Raw genomic sequence first — 20,164 nt, forward strand, 5'->3', positions numbered from 1 at the left:
TGGCAAAAGGGACTTTGTAGATGTGATTCTGTTAAGAATATTGCGATGGGAAGATCATCTTGGATTATCCAAGTGAGCTAAAGGAATCACAAACGTCCTCATAAGAGGAAGGCAAGAATATCAGAGTCAGAGAAGGCGATATGACAACAGAAGCAGAGGTCAGAGAGAGAGAGAGTTTTGAAGACGCAATGCTACCGGCTTTGAAATAGAGTAAGGGGCCAGGAGTCAAGGAACGCAGGCAGCTTCTAGAAGGTGGAAAAAGCAAGAAAATGAATTCTTCTCTAGTGCCTCCGAAAGGAATACAGCCTGCCAACACCTTGATTTTAGAACTTTTGATTTCCAGAACTGCAAGATAATAATGTTTTAAGCCACTAAGTTTATGGTAACTGGTTATGGTAGCAATAGGAAACTAATACAGAGTTTCTACGTATTAATGCCTGAGAGTAAGAGGCAGCTCCGAGATTATCTTTCTGAAGATTAATTTTTTTAACTTAACTGTAGTATCTACTTGCAAATCTTTTCTCTTTTTAAATGTACTTTTAACATTGTTTTTGATATATAATAACAAATCTAGGACAAAAATTATCCACAATCCCATCATTAAATTATTCTTTTCATTTGATCGTATTCTAGTTCTCTTCCTTCACCATACTCCATTTTTATGTATTTGTAGTAATAGCAAGGAATGGATTTTATAGTCTACATTTTTACTAGGAACACTCCATGAGTTTTTGGGGGGTTTTTTGTTTTTTTGTTTTAATTAATTTATGTATTTATTTATTTATTTTGGCTGCATTGGGTCTTTGTTGCTGCGCGGGGTTTCTCTAGTTGCGGCGAGCGGGGGTTACTCTTCGTTGCGGTGCACAGGCTTCTCACTGCAGTGGCTTCTATTGTTGTGGAGCACGGGCTCTAGACACGTGGGTTTCAGTAGTTGTGGCTTGTGGGCTCAGCAGTTGTGGCTTGCGGGCTCTAGAGCGCAGGCTCAGTAGTTGTGGTGCACGGGCTTAGTTGCTCCGTGGCATGTGGGATCTTCCTGGACCAGGGCTTGAACTTGTGTCCCTTGCACTGGCAGGTGGATTCTTAACCACTGTGCCACCAGGGAAGTCCCATGAGTTGTTGGGTTTTTTTTTTCATTTTGCTTCATTTTTTTCTGAGATCCTCCTACCCCTCTCTCTTCCAACCTCAGGTAAGCATCCTTTGCTGCTCCTACAACATTTCAAAAATACTCCTGCCTCAAGGTCTTTGTATGTTATTGTTGCTCACTCTACCTGTAATACTCTTCATTCAGCTAACCCCATGGCTCACTCATTCATTTCCTTTAGGTCTCTGCTCAGAATGTCACCTTAAGAGAAAATATCTGCAATACATGTACAATAATAAACAAGGACTAACACCCATATCTATAATTCCTACAAATCTAAGAAAAAGAAAAAATAGGGGACTTCCCTGGTGGTGCAGTGGATAAGACTCCATGCTCCCAAAGCAGAGGGCCCAGGTTCGATCCCTGGTAAGGGAACTAGATCCCACATGCACGCCACAACTAAGGAGTCCTAGAGTCACAACTAAGGAGCCCACCTGCTGCAACTAAGACCCAGTGCAACCAAATAAATAAGTAAATAAATATTTTTAAAAATAGACAATCCAACAGAAAAACAGGCAAAAGACATGAAAAGGCATTTTATAAGAAGATAACCAAATGGCCTACATACGAAAAGATTATCAACCTCATTAGGAATAAGGAAAATGCAAATGAATTTAAACCACAATGAGATACCACTACACACTTATGACATTTACAAAAATGTAAATGTCTGACAATACCGAGGGTTAAAGTAACATACACTGTTACAAAAGGAAATAGTTCGGCATTCTCTAGAAGGGCTGAGATACACATATTCTATAAACCAGAATTCTGAATCCTAGATATACCCTACAAAAATGTACTGATGTAAAACAGGGCATGTGTGCAAAAATGTTCATAGCAGCACTGTCCATAATAGACAAAATAGAAACTACCCAAATATCTATCAACAGTAGGAATAAACTGTGATACACAATGAAATACCATATAATAAAAAAAGAAGAAACTACAGCTAGGTCAAAACAATATAGATGACTTAATGCTGAACAAAAACCACAAGAGAATACATATGGTATAATTCCACATATCTGAAACTCAAAAGAAAGGCAAAACTAAAATATATCACTTAAGAACAGGGAATTCCCTGGAGGTCCAGTGGTTAAGACTTGGTGCTCTCACTGCCAGGGGCCTGGGTTCGATTCCTGGTCAGGGAAGTAAAATCTCGCAAGCCGTGCAGCGCAGACAAAAAAAAGAAAAGAAAAGAAAAGAAAGAAAACAAGGAAGTAATTGCATAAAATGTCAAGTCAATGGCTACCTTTGGTGGGAAGAAGAGAAGGGGGATATTAATTGGAGCGGGGCATGCTTTTGGCTTCTGGGAAGCTATCTTCAACATCTTTATCTAAGTGGTGGTTACAAGGTTGTTCACTTTATATGAAGTCAGTAAACTGTACATTTATGTTTTATATACTTATTAATATGTATTTTATGTCACAATAAGGTTAAATCACCATATCAGTGAGGCCTTCTCTGACTACCCAAAATAAAACAGTAATTCCTTCTCTGACTTCCATCTCCCTGAGCCAGTAGCTTTCTTTTGTTTTGTTTTTTCCTTTTTTTTTGGATGTGTCACATGGCTTGTGGGATTTTAGTTCCCCAACCAGGGATTGAACCCGAGCCCTCCACAGTGAGAGTGTGTAGTTATAACCACTGGACCACCAGGGAATTCCTAAGCCAGGAGTTTTTTTTCCTCTATAGACTTTGTCTTCACCTAACATAACTATGTATTTACTTCTTAATTTGTTTACTGTATCTCCTCCTGCATAAACAAGCACTTTGTTTTGTTCATTGCTATATTCCCAGCCATTAGAAGAGTACCTAGAATAAAATACACCTTTACACTTTTCTCCATATGATCCAAACCTGTCCTTCCTCTTTAAATTGTGTCTCTTAGTTTATGGTACCACCATCTCCCAAGCCAGAAAACTAAAAATCATTCTAGAGTCTTTGATTTTTCTCAAGATAGTCTCTAAGTCCCATCAATTTTACTTTTTAAATAACTCTCCTATTCATTCTCTCTGCTACTACCTTACTTTAGGCTTTTTTTTTTTTTGGGCGGGGGGCAGGTAATTTCCACTTATTTTTTTTTAAATGATTAGAAGTTAAAACAGAAACATAATCTCTGGTTACAAATATAAAGTGGGTATGTATGTAGAACTATGCGTCAGTAGTTAAGATTGGCTAAGGCAGTCTCTGCTGCTAAAACAAAATTAAATTATAGTAAAAATCTCCATGAGTCCACATGAATTCTTATGCACAGGGTCTCCCCCCAACCTCCATATTGTTCTTTTTTTTTTTTCTATTTACCTTAGGCTTTCATAACATCTTTCATCTGTACTGAAATAGCCTCCTAGAGAGTTTACTTTCTTCAATCTGGCTTTCCTCCAATCTGTTTCTCACTTTGCAGCCAATATACTCTTTTCCCTACTTGAAACCAATCAGTCAGTGGCTCCCCAACTGCCCACAGGAAAAAATCCAGCCTCTAAGTGTAGCATTCAGGGCCTTTCATCAATTGGCCCTCACCTATCTCTCCAGGCTCATTTACCACCACTTCCTACCTCACACTTGTTTCAACAAAACTGAATTAGTTACAGTTCCCAAATACACCAAGTTGTGTGCATTTACCCAGGCTGTTACCTCTCTACTACCCCACCAGTAAACCAATCATCCCCTCTTCTGTTTATACATTTTTCTATTACTATACTTAAAACATTCATTCAATCAATATTTACTGAGTATCTCTATGTGCCAGAGACAGTGCTAGGTACTGGAAACCCAGCAGTTAATTATGGACTCAGCCCTTATCCTGATGGAATTGATAATCTAATAAGGATTAAAGATGCTAAACAACTAATTATAACAGTGGTTAAGGATTATAAAGTGGGTAATACAGTATACAATGGAAATGTATGTTAGATGATAGACATGAGAAAGGGAGGAAGTTATAAAGAGAAGTACTACATGCATTTGTTTGCATGTGGGTACTCCTTAATTACAGTCTGAACTCCTTAAGGACAGGGATTATGCCATCTTTATATCACTAGTCAGGACAGTAAATAGTAACATATAGTAATGTGCATTGACTATATTACAAAGATCACTGCCCTGTTAACTCCTAGGCTAATCCCCCTGGCCAGGCAAATGCAGTGATCTTATTGGCCAGGCCTGGGTCATGTGCCTACCCTTAAAGCCAATGGCTTAGATCAATTCTACCTAAGCCACACTGATTGCAAATAGGGGAGGAATGGTTCCAAGATAAAAATGAGGAAGCTGTTACCCAAATAAGAGGGAAGGAAAAACAAGAAAAAAAAAGAGGGAAGGGAAGCTGGACAGGCAAAAAACAGCAAGCAGTCCTCTCTTTAGTGGACACTGTAATTATCTCCTCAAAACCTATCTTGTTCCTTCTCCACACTGGTAAGGAGTTTATGTGGGACTGACCCCTTCCCCAGCTCCAGGAGTAGGCCCTGATTCCACACAGCAGTAGTTCTCAAAGTGTGGTTTGCAGACCAGCCAAATCAGTAACATCTGTTACAAATACAAATTTTTAGAACCCAAACCTACTGAATCAGAAACTCTGGGGGTAAGGCCTAGCAATCTGTGTTTTTACAAGTCCTCCAGGTGGTTCTGATGCACTCTCAAGTTTACCAGACAGAGAAAGCTACAATTAATAGTTCAAGGAATCCAGATTTTAAAACAGTGATCCTTTGAGACACAGGAATAGTCTAAGTAGTGACAAACTCAGGATTTCTGTGTTATATTTGTGGGAAGCATCCTTTTTTCCCACCCAGAATTGAGGAAACATGTAGTCCCAGGAGCCACAGGCAGTCATCTTATACTACCAGGGAAGCCAGCCTGAGAAAAAAGCTGATATAGGGGAGAGCCAAGAGAAATGCAGAAAAACAGGGCCAAAGCCTGACAGTCTTGATCAAACCCAGCCAGGGACCCCCATTCCCTTTTTTTTTTTTTTAACTGAAGCATAGTTGATTTACAAAGTTGTGCTAATTTCTGCTGTACAGCAAAGTGACTCAGTTATACACATATATACATTCTTTTTTTATATTCTTTTCCATTATGGTTTATCCCAGGAGATTGGATATAGTTCCCTGTGCTATACAGTACAACCCTGTTTATTCCCTCATTCCCTTTCAACTTTTCAACTACACAAACCCATAAATTCTCTTCGCTTACACCAATTTGAGTTGGACTTCTTGCTACTGAAACTAAAAAATCCTGATATCCATTACAACAAGTTACATGTCTATCCCTACACATCTATCTCCATGGGGAGAATGTACTAGGAAATAGTGTCTATTCAACTGTCCAGCCTCTCTCTAAATTAGGCTTGGCAAATTTAGCAAATAAAAATACAAGACACCCAGTTAAATTTGAATTTCAGATAAACAATGAATAACTTTCTTTTTTTTTTTTTTTTTTTTTTTTTTTTTTTTTTATAGCTACTTTTATTTTTATTTATTTATTTATTTTTGGCTGTGCTGGGTCTTTGGTTCGTGCGAGGGCTTTCTCCAGTTGCGGCAAGTGGGGGCCACTCTTCATCGCGGTGCGCGGGCCTTTCACCATCGCGGCCCCTCCCGTTGCAGGGCACAGGCTCCAGACGCGCAGGCTCAGCAGCTGTGGCTCACGGGACCAGCCGCTCCGCGGCATGTGGGATCTTCCCAGACCAGGGCTCGAACCCGTGTCCCCTGCATTAGCAGGCAGATTCTCAACCACTGCGCCACCAGGGAAGCCCTGAATAACTTTCTAGTATAAATATGTCCCAAATTTTGCATGGGACATACTGAATGTATATTATCTGGCAACTCTACTCTAAATGCCCATTGTTGATCCCTAGGAATCAAAAGAGAGGCCCACGTCAATCTCAGTCAGACAAAAGTGATAATTTCTCTCACATAGTTCATGACTACTAGGAAAAAGACTAAACTCCCAAGTCCTGAGCTAACATCCTACAACATCCTACAACATCCTACAATCAGAACTATCTGATTGTCTTAAGCAAACTTCTTTCTAAAAGTCAAACATGTTCTATGGCAGAGAAGTGTGACAAAATGAAATATGTTGCTATATGAGTATTCATAGCTTCTTTTCTTTACTCCCTTGGTTCCTGGCCCTTATTATACAGATCAGAGTAATGAAATAGGCAAAGGAGAGAGCTGAAAGGGAAACAGGTACTCCTGGAAGAGAAACTAATAAGTTTGAGAAAGGGAGGAAAGAAACAAAAACAATGAGACTGTTCAAGTCGCCATAGAGAGTCTGGAAAGTTTTAAAAGAGAGAAAGAAGTTTGGGATTAACCGTGCAAAGATACTGATCAAAAATGGAGAAATCAGGGACTTCCCTGGTGGTCCAGTGGTTGAGACTCCGAGCTCCCAATGCAGGGGGCCTGGGTTCCATCCCTGGTCGGGGAACTAGGATCCCACATACCACAACTAAGCCCATGTGCCACAACTACTGGGCCCACGCACCACAACCAGAGAGCCCGCATGCCACAACTACTGGGCCCACGCACTCTAGAGCCCACATGCTGCAACTAGCAAAGCCCACACGCTGCAACTAGAGAGCCCGTGCACTGCACCTAGAGAAGCCTGCGCGCTGCAACTAGAGAAGCCCATGCGCTGCAACTACTGAGCCCGTAGGCTCTAGAGCCTGTGCACCACAACTAGAGAAGCCCATGTGCCACAACTAGAGAATCCCATGTGCCACAATGAAGACCCAGTGCAGACATAATTAATTAATTAATTAATTATTTTTAAAAAGATACTCTTAAAAAAAAAAGGAGAAATCAGATTTTAAGTAGTAATGCAATATGGTATGAATGTAATCCCCTTTGGCATTTTTGAGAAGCTGGAATAAAGATTTAAATTACTTTCCAATTCAATTTAAATGTTAGGCTGGTGCTTCCTCTGAATGGAAGAGAGGAGATATGTCACAAAGCATCCCAGCTTAATAATAAAAATAATAACAACAACAGATACTGCTCTAAGTGTTTAACATGTACTAATTCATCTAATTGTCACAACAACCCTACAATGGGGTTAATATTCTTCTCCCTGCTATACAGATTAGGAAACTGTCCAGGGTCACAAACCAGAAGTAGACAGGGCTAGAACCGGAAATCCAAGCAGCCCGAGTTCAGAGCTCCTAAACACTGAGCAACACTTCCCTATTTCAAAACAATGTCTATACTCAAGCACTTAAGCATTCCACTAATAAGCAAAAACACATAAATATAGTTTAATTATTCTAAAACACTAACAACTTTAGCACATAAAGTAAAATGACACATATATGGCATGGCTTCCTTCTCTTTAATTTCTTCTCCCCTTCAAAGCCCACCATAGAAACTTAGAACTTTAAGATAATTTTCTTTTCAAAGTTACTTTTGAAAGTAAATTATAGTACAGTCTAGATTTATACAGTAATGTTTATCAAAGCAACTTATGAGTAAGCCTTCATCAAATAACTAAGGCCACATATTATGCTGCTTTGCACTCAGATGGCAGAGATTAGAAATCATAACACTTCAAAAAAGAGAAAAATCCATCCAAAATATATAGTTTTGACATAATTTTAAAAGCTAAATCTTTTAATTACTAAAGCATACTTAAAGCTAAGAAATTAGAAAATAAAGTAATTAAGTCAGTTTAGAAATGACAAGCTACATAACTGGTCATAATATTCAGAATCCAACTACTTTCACCACCTCCTCAGCGTCCACCCTTGCCCAGGCCACCACCATCCCTCAGCTTGTTTATTGCAGTAGCTTCCTAACCAGTTTCTCCACTTCCACCAGCAGCCAGAATCATCCTTTTAAGCCAGGAATCATAATACATCACTGTTCAATACCCTTGGATGGCTTCTCATCACAGTCAAGTTTTTTTTTTTTAATTGAAGTATAAGTTGATGTACAAGTTACAGGTGTACAGAATAGTGATTCACAATTTTTAAAGGTTATATTCCATTTATAGTTATAAAATATTGGTTATATTCCTCAGTCAAGTTTTAAAAGCCAAAGTTCTTACAATGTCCTACATGGTCTTCCCCACCATCCACACCATTACTTGTCTTTAAATCTTACTACTTTCCCCTCATTCCACTCCAACCACACTAGCCTCGTAGATGATCCCTGAATACATGACACACACGCTCCTGCCTCAGAGTAAGTCATATGGTATCCCCTCTACCAGGCACACTCCCCCGCCCTCTCAGCTCCCATATATCTACCTGGCTAGCCCCCTCAATTCCTTTAGGTCAGGCCCTCCCTGTCCTATTATTTAAAATAGCAGGTCCCCCACCCAGCACTCTATTTTTGTTCTCTGCTTTTTCTCCATATCATTTATCACCATCACTATATATTTCACTTATGAATTTGTTTATTCTTTGCTCTCTCCCTTCCCTTAAAAATGTATACTCCATGAATACAGGGAGCTTTGCTGTTCTGTTCACTGCTATACCTAGAACACTATCTGGCAATCAAATATTTGTTGAAAAACATGAATTAATCAATACACATGAACAAAAACATTTTTGGATGCTTAATATGGTCTGGGCATGTTAGTTGCTTTACAGTTGTTAATTCACTAAATTCTCACAACAATCCTACTGAAGTAGGGACCATCATCATCCCCATTTTTTAGGTGAGGAAACCAAAACACAGAAAACATAAGTAAATTGCTCAATGACATATGCTAGGAAGTGGCAGAGGCACAATCTGAACTCAGGCAATCTGATTCCAGAACCCTCTCTCTTAATAGCCCCACTATATTGCCTCTAAATTTCTAATTAATACATTTTAATTGAAAGATATGATCTATGGGTTATTTTAAGTGTCCTAATTTTTAACATCAGTCATTCAAATCATAAATCATTCTACAAGTCCAAGGCTTCATATACCAAACTTACTTAATTTATTAAACTTTGAAATTTGGAGTTTACAGTTTTACAAAATTCTCTCTTCACAGTCATTTACTTGATATACTAATATACTCTATTCCAACACCTACATGACTCAAATAAGGAAACTATCAACCAGAGAAGTTAGCTTCCTCATCTTCTAGAAAGCAATTGGTAAGATAGGAAAAGGCCTGTCTTATATTTAACTCTCAATACTATGTGACCCTGTGAATTCCAATTTGTAAAATGAAAATGGGTTTCATAATACATCACTATACTAATTAGATTTTAGTTTTGAAAAAGAAAAAAAAATTAACTCGTTAATTCTTTTCATTTCCAAACACAGAGATGAGAACTTTGAAAGAGCTATGGTTCTCCAAATTACTTTCCAGATTGGCTACTGTTGTTTGCCTACCTAGAATTCATCCCCTCCTTTTTCCTTCCTAATAGAATCCTTCCCCAGTATAATGCCTCAGGGGAAGTCAACACCACTCCAGATTCAGGCACGAACTCCGTTAGTTTGATAGTAATCACTACTGAACCATTCCTGATGGGTTCAGAAATGGACATACTACCCAATTCTGGCCAAAAAGGTCTGAAAGAAGCCTGCTAGAGGCTTTTGGAGAAAGTTTCCTCTCTCTGTAAACAGAGGCACAGGAAGAGACATCTTCCTTCTTTTAGAAGTTGTGCGTATGGATGTGATGCCTGTAAGCCTATCCCATGGAGAGCAGCAGAATTGAGCAATGGAAAGAATATGGGTTTTTACTGAATTGTTGAATTTCTGTAATCAACCAATGCTGAAGCCTATTATATGAGAAGATAAAATTTCTTATTTCTTAAGCCATGTTGAATTAGGTTCTGCTGCTTACAGCTGAAAACATACTAACTACATACTTTTTTATGAAACATATCCCAGGACTAACCTCAGAAAAAAAAGTTTGTGGTTAAATAGAATTAGTTCAATAAATATGCTATATCCATACAATTGAGTACAATCCTATTATTTAAAATGATGTTAACATGAATAGTTATTGTCATGGGAAAGTGTTCATGACAAATTAAGTGAAAAAACAGCAGGCGTTGGGCTTCCCTGGTGGCCCAGTGGTTAAGCACCCACCTGCCAATGCAGGGGACACGGGTTCAATCCCTGGTCCGGGAAGATCCCACATGCCACAGAGCAACTAAGCCCGTGCGCCACACTACTGAGCCTGCGCTCTAGAGTCCATGAGCCACAACTACTGAGCCCATGCACCACAGCTACTGAAGCCCACGCGCCTAGAGCCCATGCTCTGCAACAGGAGAGGTCACCACAATGAGAAGCCCTTGTACCGCAACGAAGAGAAGCCCCGGCTTGCCCCAACTAGAGAAAGCCCGCGCACAGCAATGAAGACCCAACACAGTCAAAAATAAAAATAAATTAAATAAATTTAAAAAAAAAAAGGTGTTTAACTGGGTGAAAGGTATATGGGAATTCTCTGTACTACTTTGCAACTTTTCTGTAAATCTAAAACTATTCTCAAATGTGAAAGTTTGTATAAATACCTTAAAAAGCAGATATTTACAGTACTGTCTCATTTGAATTTGAAATGAGAAATACACACGTGAAAGAATATATCTGAAGGTGATCACAGTGGTTATTCTGTGTGGTAGGATCGGGAGCTCTTACTTTCTTCTTTTTACTTATCTGTATTTTCTATCTTTTCTACAATGACTATGTAGTACTTTTGTAGTGCTTTTGATAAGAAAAATAAATAAAATTTATCTTAAATTATCTTTAAAAAAAGGTTTGTGGCTAATTCTACAAATGCATATTAGAAGTTCAACATGAATTATACCACACTGAGTGACTCAGCTGCGGAGTTAGAAAGTTAAAAAGGATACATGTGAAAGAACGAACTCTAAAGCAGTATTCTTCTAGCACAATCATTTCAATAAGGCCTTCTCCAAAACAATTTATACACAAATTATAAATTTTGACTCATGATTGAATTTATTTTTTCTTAAGTTAAAAAAAAAAAACTAGGGAATTCCCTGGCGGTCCAGTGATTAGTACTCGGCGCTTTCACTGCCATGGCCCGGGTTCAATCCCCGGTTGGGGAACTAAGATCCTGCAAGCCACGTGGCACAGCCAAAAAAAAAAAAAAAGAAACTGTAACAATACGTATTTAAGATTACATAGCTACATGCTCTGGATTTGTTGCCCTATACCCTTACACACGGGTAGACAACTGATCTGGTCCACAAACAGAACATCAGACAGGAAATCCAAGGCTGGATAATGGTGGATGGTATGACATCATGGTATTGACTTTGGCTTTGTGTTGGCTCATATTCACAGGGCACAGGGCAGTTTTTATATTGACATGGGACATGCAAAATGGTATGATCTGGCAGGCTGGACCTAGCCTACTGCCTCTTTTATTAAAAAAATTAGATAACCCTCTTACTTTATATGAACTTACAAATAATATACAAGGAACAAAACATATACCATATATGGGCAAACAATTTGGAAACTGATCTTATAAGGCTCTATGTTTGACCTTACCTTGTTATCCCAAGTCAAGTCCTACACAATCTAAATTTAATTGGTATAGTAACACATTAAGTAAATTAAATCTACATTTAACCCAATACTGTGTTAAAACTAGCCTAACAAACTTTCAAAAACTTACTACTCACTTTAATTCTTCCAAATTTCAAATGTGACTTTTACGCGAAACCATAAAATTTTGCTGATAACATTAAGTATTGTATTTTTTCATTATTTCTTTCATTAGAATAAATTATCTTTATAAGTTTAAAGGTCACATGTTGATAATAAATAATATCAACATTTTGAAACAAGTCATAAATGAAGCTGGCTGAGTCCACAGGTCTAAGATTTAACAAAATATTTGGACACTGGGTATTTAGAGAAAAAATAGATACAAAAGAAATATGACAGCTTGACCTCAAGAAGCGTACCTTGTTGGGGAGATAAGTTATATTCACAAAATAATTAATGCCATAATATAACATGATTTTGTGTCAAAATAACAGACCTTAGCCCTAGGTAATTAAGGGGTTCAGTGCCAGAATTTTCAGAGGAAGAAAAAAAGGAAGAAGGACTTGCAAAGGATCCTGATTTGAAGATGGGGTGGGATGGGCATAATCTAACACAAGAAGTGGCATAACCAAAAGGCTGGAGATGGAAATAAGCAAGGTATATTGAGGGGATAAGCAAGGAATTGGGCAAGATGAGAAATGAGAATAGAGGATTAGTAATTAAGTTGGAAATATAAATTGGTACCATATTACTAAAGACTATGTAAGCCAAGTTTAAGAATACAGCCTCTGCTTAAAAGAAATGGAGAGCTGCTGATTATTTCTAAATAGAGCAGTAAGACAATGAAAATAACATTTCAGTAGGATTAACCTGGCTGAAGAATTCAGGATGAATTTATGGGGGAGGGGGAAAAAATTAGAAACAAAGCAATCACTTAGGAGGCACTGATTAAGAACTTGGGCATTAGAGTCAGGCAGACATACCTGCTCTGCTACTTGCTGGCTGTGAGGCACTGAATAATTTACTAAACACATTTATGCCTCAGTTTCCTGTCTGTAAAGTGGGATACTAGTAGTGCTTATTTTATAAGGTTGTTGTATGGCTAAAAGAAATACTACATATGAAAGCATTTAACATAGTGCTTGTTCTGTAATAACTACTCAACAAATGTTGGCAACAATTACCGTTATTACAAACCATTTCAAATGCGAGGTGATGAGGAACAAGGGCAATAGAAACTAAAAAGAAAGGATGACTTGAGTCGTATTTCCATAGACTCATGAGATGTTATAACTAGAAAAGACCCTAGAGAATTCTTCCAAAAACAAAACGGCCCCAGTTTAAATGTCAAGGATGAGACAAGAATGGAGCAAGATAGCTCAAAAGGTTTTGACTGCAAGAGTGTCCAAAGCAGTAGAGTTAAGATAATTAAATACTATCAATATGCTTTAAGAGGGACTTTCCTGGCGGTCCAGTGGTTGAGACTTCGCCTTCTGGTGCAGGGGGTGAGGGAGCTAGGATCCCATGCCTCACAGCCAGAAAACCAAAACATAAAAACATTGTAACAAATTCAATAGAGACTTTGAAGGTGGTCCACATCAAAAAAAAAAAAAGAAAAATCTTTAAACAAAAATATGCTTTAAAATATAAGCTACAATGAACTGAGTATATAACATGTGCCAAACACTGTGCTAGATTATGATATAGTACTTCTAATTCCCAGAACAACTGTGAAAGGTACATATTAGTTCAATTTTACAAAAGAGAAAATGGATGCTCACAGAGGTTAAGCACTAGCCACGTAACCTTGGACAGAATAAGAAGCAAAGCTAGGTTTGGGACCCATACCATCTGTTTCCAAAGCCTGTGTTCTTTCTACTACATTCAGGCTGCATCCCCCTTTAATATCAATAAAAATTATATCATATCACACAGACATATTTGTAATTATTTTTCTATCTACTTTGTTAAATATGGTGACCATAAACATGTCCAATCTTTTCTACATTCTAAGATAAATATAAAAAATGAGAATAAATTTTAAAAGCATTATAAAATGAAGACTTACCATATTTCTAATGAAACATAGTTGGAATACTATAAACTATAATATATTAAATGAAAGCAGTGACTAATCTTTTTCAATAAGAACATACAGAAAAAGTTGGCATGGCTTTTTACATCATTTGATGATATTAACATTTGTCCCATACTACAGCATCATTAAAAAGCGACACCTAGCTCATAAAAGAAATACCTTACTACACATAGGAGAAGCATTTTACATAAGATGAATCCATCAAATGTTCAGAGTTATAAAGAAAAATTACACCACAGAAGCAGAATGCCCAATCTGCTAATAGTAAGGACCACATGGTGGCAGGTGACCTATTTCTTCAGTGTTGTTTCTCAGCAGATATTTCCTTCAACCACAGGGCCAGTATGCTAGTTCTCCACCAGAATGTTACTTAATCTAAATTTTACCAGGATGAAAATACCAAGTATGCCAAAGCAAGAAAGTTTCCTGAAACAACCTTTTCATTTGGCTTCAAAAAAGTCAGAAGACACTGAGTGAACTGATGAGGATGAGTATAATTTTTGTGACTTTCTGTCTGAATTAAAAAAAAAAAAAAATCCCACAAGGACTCAGAGGCAAAGAATATACAAATCAATTTTCACTGCAAAGTAAAGGAGCTGTTACAGTGGAGGATTACTGGACTGAATGTCAATATTATGACATAGTATGAGTGTGTTTCATGTTTGGTAATTGCAATCATTGTTGCTTTTGTTGTGGTCATCCATGTACAATGCTTGGTGTCAGTCTATTTAGCTCTTGTAAAAATAAAATACAGTGTGTGTGTGTGTGGAAAAAAAAAAAAAAGTCAGAAGATACTTTACTGGGTTGGCCATCAAATTATGTAGTCAAGTAACTACTAAACCAGTACTTCTCAAAGTGTAGTCCAGAGACCAATGAGTCCCCAAGACCTTTTCAGAGGGTCCAACAGGTCAAAAATATTTTCAGAATATCACTAAGACATTACTTGCCTTCTGTACTCTCATTCTTTCACAACTGTGTAGTGGAGTTTTCCAGAGGCTATGACCTGTGGTATCTCAACAGACTGAATAGAGGAGCAGACTTAGGAATTTACATGTCTTCCATTTAAGCCAGACATTAAAGATTAAAAAGCCAGACATTAAAGTTATTTGCAAAAACATAAAATGATGCCACTCTTCCCACTTTGTTTTTTGGGAAATATAGCTATTTTCTCATTTTAAAGTTATGTTAACATGTAATGCTTTATTATTTCTAAATGAATTAAATAAATATTTTTTGACTTCTCAGTTTTATTCTAATATGGTAAATTTCAATAGATATAACCCACTTAAACAGAAACTCTTTGGGATCCTCAATAATTTTTAAGAGTATAAAAGGGGTACTGAGATTAAAAAAAAAATGAGAACCACTTTTCTAGACCTTCCTGTATTTATGTTTTGCCAAACAATTAAATTTTTAATTTCCTAGTGACCACTGAGGAGATGTTGCTGCCGTACAGATTATTTCAGAAATTTGTCTTGATAAGAACAAAAAAGTCTACAGACAATCTTAAAAAGAATTGTATCCATTAGTTTAAAAAATAAATCATTTATTACATCTCCTCAAAATAAATACAGTAACAATGTCAAAACTAAAGTGCAAGCTAATAGACCACTATCTATAAGCTCTGGGCATGAGTTTATGATCACTTATGTACTGGTAATCCTCCAATAGCTCCTATACCAAAAACAGGGCTCTTTGAGAGGTCTATCCAGCAACTGTTCTGTTATGGAATAATCCTGATTCCCAAATCACAACAGGACTAACTGAGATGCTTAAAAGCAATTCTCTGTACCATAATCTTAACATCTCCAAAATAAAAAGTTTTGTTTCATCTAAACAGTTCAATATTTCCCAGTATTTCTGGGAAATACATAAACATTAAGACATCAAAGTCCCATCTGGATCCAATCCTTATGTTGTCAATAAATTGTAATAGATGTAGCAATCCGTGCAGTTATTAGATACCTTCAGGATGCATGGTAATGGTAGTTTTTGAAAATACAGGCTGGAGGGAAACACCTTTCCATACTAGTTTTTGAGGCTGCTGGAAGCCATAACAGATAAAAACTTCACATTTATGCTTCAGTCTAAAATTAAAATGAAAGCCATATTTTGAAAACTGTAATATGAATATTATAGTTAAGGAACCTAAGTCAACAACTGTCTAATTTGGAAGTTACTTAACCCTAGGCTATTGCAATAGCCAAGAAATGAGGTGACCAAAGACCTTAAGTAGAAAAGCACTTAAAGGCTAGAAAGAAATGATGCTCCTTAGGTATTCATTAATTCACATATTTATTAAATTGTCTACTACTTGCAAGACCTTGAGCAAGCTAAGAAGCTCATAAGCTGGTGGGAAGATAATTCCAAAGGGGGAAGTATACATAAATAAATGTGGAAGCTACTCTAGACAGAATGGAAGAAGTTCTATCTGAGAAGTGCTAGAAGAGGGAGGGAAGGATGTCTCCTAACAGAAGGGATCATGGAACATACATTCTGGCATAGAAGGCATCTCACCAGGGCCCTTAACATATATAAGGTTCCAACCCAAAGTGAAAGGCATCCCAGGAAGAGGAAAACACACACAGTAAGGAACAGCAAGTATAAAATAGCTTCCACAGAACTTGTGATGGACTCCAGGAGGGGAACCGACTGGAATATTAGGCTGGAAGCAAAAATAAAGGGACTTACATGACAGGATAAGCAAGACAGGGCTTTTTTTCAGTAGGCAAAGGGAAGCCATTGGACGGTTTTTAAAGTCATCGGAAGATTTACCATTGGAAGGTAAATCATCAGATGATACTTTAATAATACTGTGGATTGGACAGAGTAGAAACGGAGAGAACAGTCAGTGCACTATCACACCAGTCCAGGCAGGAAATAATAAGAGCTTGATCTGGGACAGGAACTAGGAAAAAGGCAGATACAAAACATGCTGCAACCTCTTCACTAAAAATTAACTTAGTTTTAAATGTTTCGAAACTTAATTTACCACACAAAACAAGGTTGTTCACATTATTTACATTAAAAACCATTCACTTCATAGGCAATACTTCAGCATACTCAAGTGTGCTTCCTTTTAAAAAAGCTGTTAGGAATAACTAACTGTATTCTACATTAAGACTATAAAGTGGGCAATAAAGAGCAGCATAACCATACTTTCAATATTCTGACTAGAATCACAGTATGCAAAATTTCTTTTAAAGATGAACATTTTAAACTCAAAAGTTTATTTCCATGGAATACACAAAGTTTGGATCAGAATTTTCTATACAATCTTGTAAGACCCACATTACTACATAATTATAATAGTTCACTTTTCTTAAAATCATTTCTGGACAACTCAACTCAACTTGGTCTACACTTCTACCAGGCCCATATTTCTCAAATATTAGTGCCTTCTTCATTTTCTCCCCTCCTCCCCACTCACCTCTCCGCCCAACAAATTCCCTTTGTATGTCTGCAAGGCAAGAGACTATATGATACAGTATGATTCGAAGGCAGTTCGAATATATAATTCTTATAGTAACAGAAATCTAGAATTATTAACCTTACTTTTCACAGGAGAGGAACCAATGATGTACTAAATTTCCATTTATGTGAATGATAAATGCATCTAATAGAAATGATGCTTTACCATTAGGGGGAAACAAAGGGGGAAATACACACAATAGATGGGTGGCAAATCTCACAAACTTTGCAAAATACAAAAAAAAGCTGCATCTGGATTGCAGTCACAATTATAAAAGCAAATAAAGAAGGCTCCAAAATGAAGGGAAAAGAAAAAATTCTAAGTGATCATTAAGAGTGAAAAAGGTTGATTCAATATTAGTACTAGTTTTTAATATAACATCATTTAACACTCTATCTCTCTATGACTAATTGAAAAAAAAACAAAGAGGATAATTCACTGTTCACAAGGACACAGGAAATAATTTCTACATACATGCTGTAAGACAGTTATACTTCATTACACTTTCATGGGCTCAAATCCTTTCAAAGGCTTCCAAAAACACATAGTCTTATGATAACTGAGATTCCCCAATGACACACAATTTTTTCTGTAGGCTTAGCTATAACACATTTTTTAAAGACATAACGAATTCATCCTTAACAAAAATAGTCACAAAGGCCCTCTACTTATTCAAAAATCATTACATAAAGCACTGTCTATAACTGCAAACAGGGTTTGAAAATCTGACAGCTAATAATCATAAAATGGGGTAGACTTTAAAGAAAAAAAATTACCCAACTTTTCCATTTTTCCTTCCTTTTCCTTTCCTACCAGATACACAAAATGTCTGTAAGGATCTCAGACAAAGCTCTAAAGTAAAAATACAGTGTATGTATACTTTACATCATGTATACTCAAACCTATCTCATATATGTACACATCACATATATTCACACAAAAAAGGTTTCTCCTTTTTTTATGCTAAGAATTGAAGTTACGTTAAATCCGATCCCATAAATGAAGTTAAATCACCATAAATTAAAGAGTAATAAAATAGGGCACGTAGATCTGAGTGACTATATTCTGAAAAGAAAAACCTCAGACTAAGGCCATGACTGAATAAAAACGCCCTATCCCTGAAAATCCCTAACCGGCATTCGGCTTCCGTGAGAGAAAAAGGGGGTCTTAAAACGAATCATCACATAGGTAACCCAGTTTCAGAAGTTAACGAACGTAAAACACAGCGAACCAAACAAGACAAACGTACGAAATGACAAGCTTTAAAGAATTTCCCCAAAGGGAAAGACTGACTTCAAGACTGGGATATAAAGCATCCTTTGCAGGTAGAAGAATCTTTAATTGAAAAAGAAAAAAAAGGGGGGGGGGGGGCGGTGGTGAAGGGTACGACAAAAAACCGAACGACAAGCAAAGGCAAAGAAGTAAAAGAAACGGGTCTCTCCTCCCATCCCCCACCCCAGCCCCCACCCCCACTCTCACAGGACAATAGGATCGGGGTCCTAACTGCAAACTTTAAACGTGTAAACCAGAAGCAGTTTTACTGCAGCTCTAACTGCAAATCTGCCCCTCATCCCGAACCTAGTTCACCCAAGAATACTTCTGCCCTGAAAACATCATCAAGGTTTTGTTAAACACAAATCAGACCCATCACAAGATTCTTTTTTTTCTCCCAAGTACCTGGAGGATCCATTTCAATATAAAATATCAGTTCTGTCGAATAGGGCATCATCACCTCCCTCCAGTCTGCGTCATCGCGGTCCATACTCCACACCGTATTGTACATCGCGCTGTCAGGGGCAGGTCGTCAGGAAATATATAGAAAGCATATATATTTTTTATCTGCTATTTAAAAATCTAAAAATATATATCTGTAAAAGTCCCACTCGGAAATGTACTTCGGGGTTTCCAACGGCCGGTACAAGTCCAGTCAACTACCAGGACAAGGACGGGGTCCTCCTCCCCTCTCCTGCTCTGGCAGCCAGCAAAATGCCCCCCGAACGTTCAATCTACGGGCTTTTCTCCTCGAAGGGGTACAGAAAGGCTTGGGGGGCGGAGGGCAGAAGTGTTAAAAAGCGGCTTCCCCAAAAATCCCTCCTACACAGTCGTTCTCCAAAGAGAAAAGCTCCCACCGCCTTCAAATTTTTCCGCGGAAGCCACTTTTGTGTCCTTCAAAAGAGGGAGAATAGAGGGGGGGCGGGGGAAAGAACGCGCTGGGAGAAAGGTGGATAAGTGACAAAGGAAGGCATAAAAAGGAGGTTGGGTATTGCGTTCAAGTTTCAGGGTCCCACTGGTCTGCGGGGAGAAATCCCCTCAGGGGCCAGGACTCGGGCTCCGTTCCGGTCGGGCTCGGAACCGAAGCTGCTGCAGCCTGGGGATGGGGGCCCGTCCGAGAGTCCAGTTAGCTCTGCTTGGCCGTGCGCTCCCGCCCGGCTGCAAGTAAGCTCGCCAGCGCCGGCTCCCCTCACGCTCTGCCCTGACTCAAGCCACTAGAGTTTCATTTTAACGGCGCGGAGGGGGGACACCCTCCCCGCCCCCAAGCTCTCCCGCTGAGGCGCCACCCAACCGCGCCGAGCAGGGGGGATGGCCAGCATCGCCACTGCCCCTTCCACTCTATTCCGCCTCAAAGTGTTGGGGCTTCTGTCAGGTGCCTGAGAAACTGTTCAGGAAGCTGTCGTCCGCCTCGGCTATCAACTCTCCCCACCGCTCCCTAGGCCTCGGCTCCTTAACCCTCCAACCTCTCTCCCCCCAGCCTCAATCAGAATGGTAGGGCCCGGGCGCTGGCCGCTCGCCAGGAGTCAGTGCCGGGAGCACGCGAGCCGCGCGGGGAGGGAGAGGCGAGAGGGGAGGTGGGGTGGGGGGAAATGAGAGGATGAAGTGGCTGGTGATTGGCTGAGCCAGGTTGCCGGAGCCCGGAGCCTGCGTCTTTTGTCTGCCTTGCTCCAGCTGAGGAGCGGGAGACGGCTGCGCGCCCCAAGCGAGCCAATCAGGAGCCAGCCGGCGCC

At 38.7% G+C, this 20,164-nt stretch overlaps 1 protein-coding gene across 1 annotated transcript in view; it reads right to left on the reverse strand.

Moving 5' to 3' along the window:
• The window catches only part of LOC118901944 (phosphatidylinositol 3-kinase regulatory subunit gamma), an 86,827-nt gene extending 66,979 nt beyond the window's left edge, over positions 1–19,848 (reverse strand). The window contains exon 1 of the mRNA XM_036865795.1: positions 18,840–19,848. Coding sequence (XP_036721690.1) covers positions 18,840–18,945 — 106 coding nt within the window. The 5' untranslated portion in view covers positions 18,946–19,848. The remainder of the gene's footprint in view (positions 1–18,839) is intronic.
• Between the last annotated feature and the right edge of the window lie 316 nt (positions 19,849–20,164).

Source organism: Balaenoptera musculus, chromosome 1 (genome assembly GCF_009873245.2).
Source record: "Balaenoptera musculus isolate JJ_BM4_2016_0621 chromosome 1, mBalMus1.pri.v3, whole genome shotgun sequence".
NCBI classification, from domain to species: domain Eukaryota; kingdom Metazoa; phylum Chordata; class Mammalia; order Artiodactyla; family Balaenopteridae; genus Balaenoptera; species Balaenoptera musculus.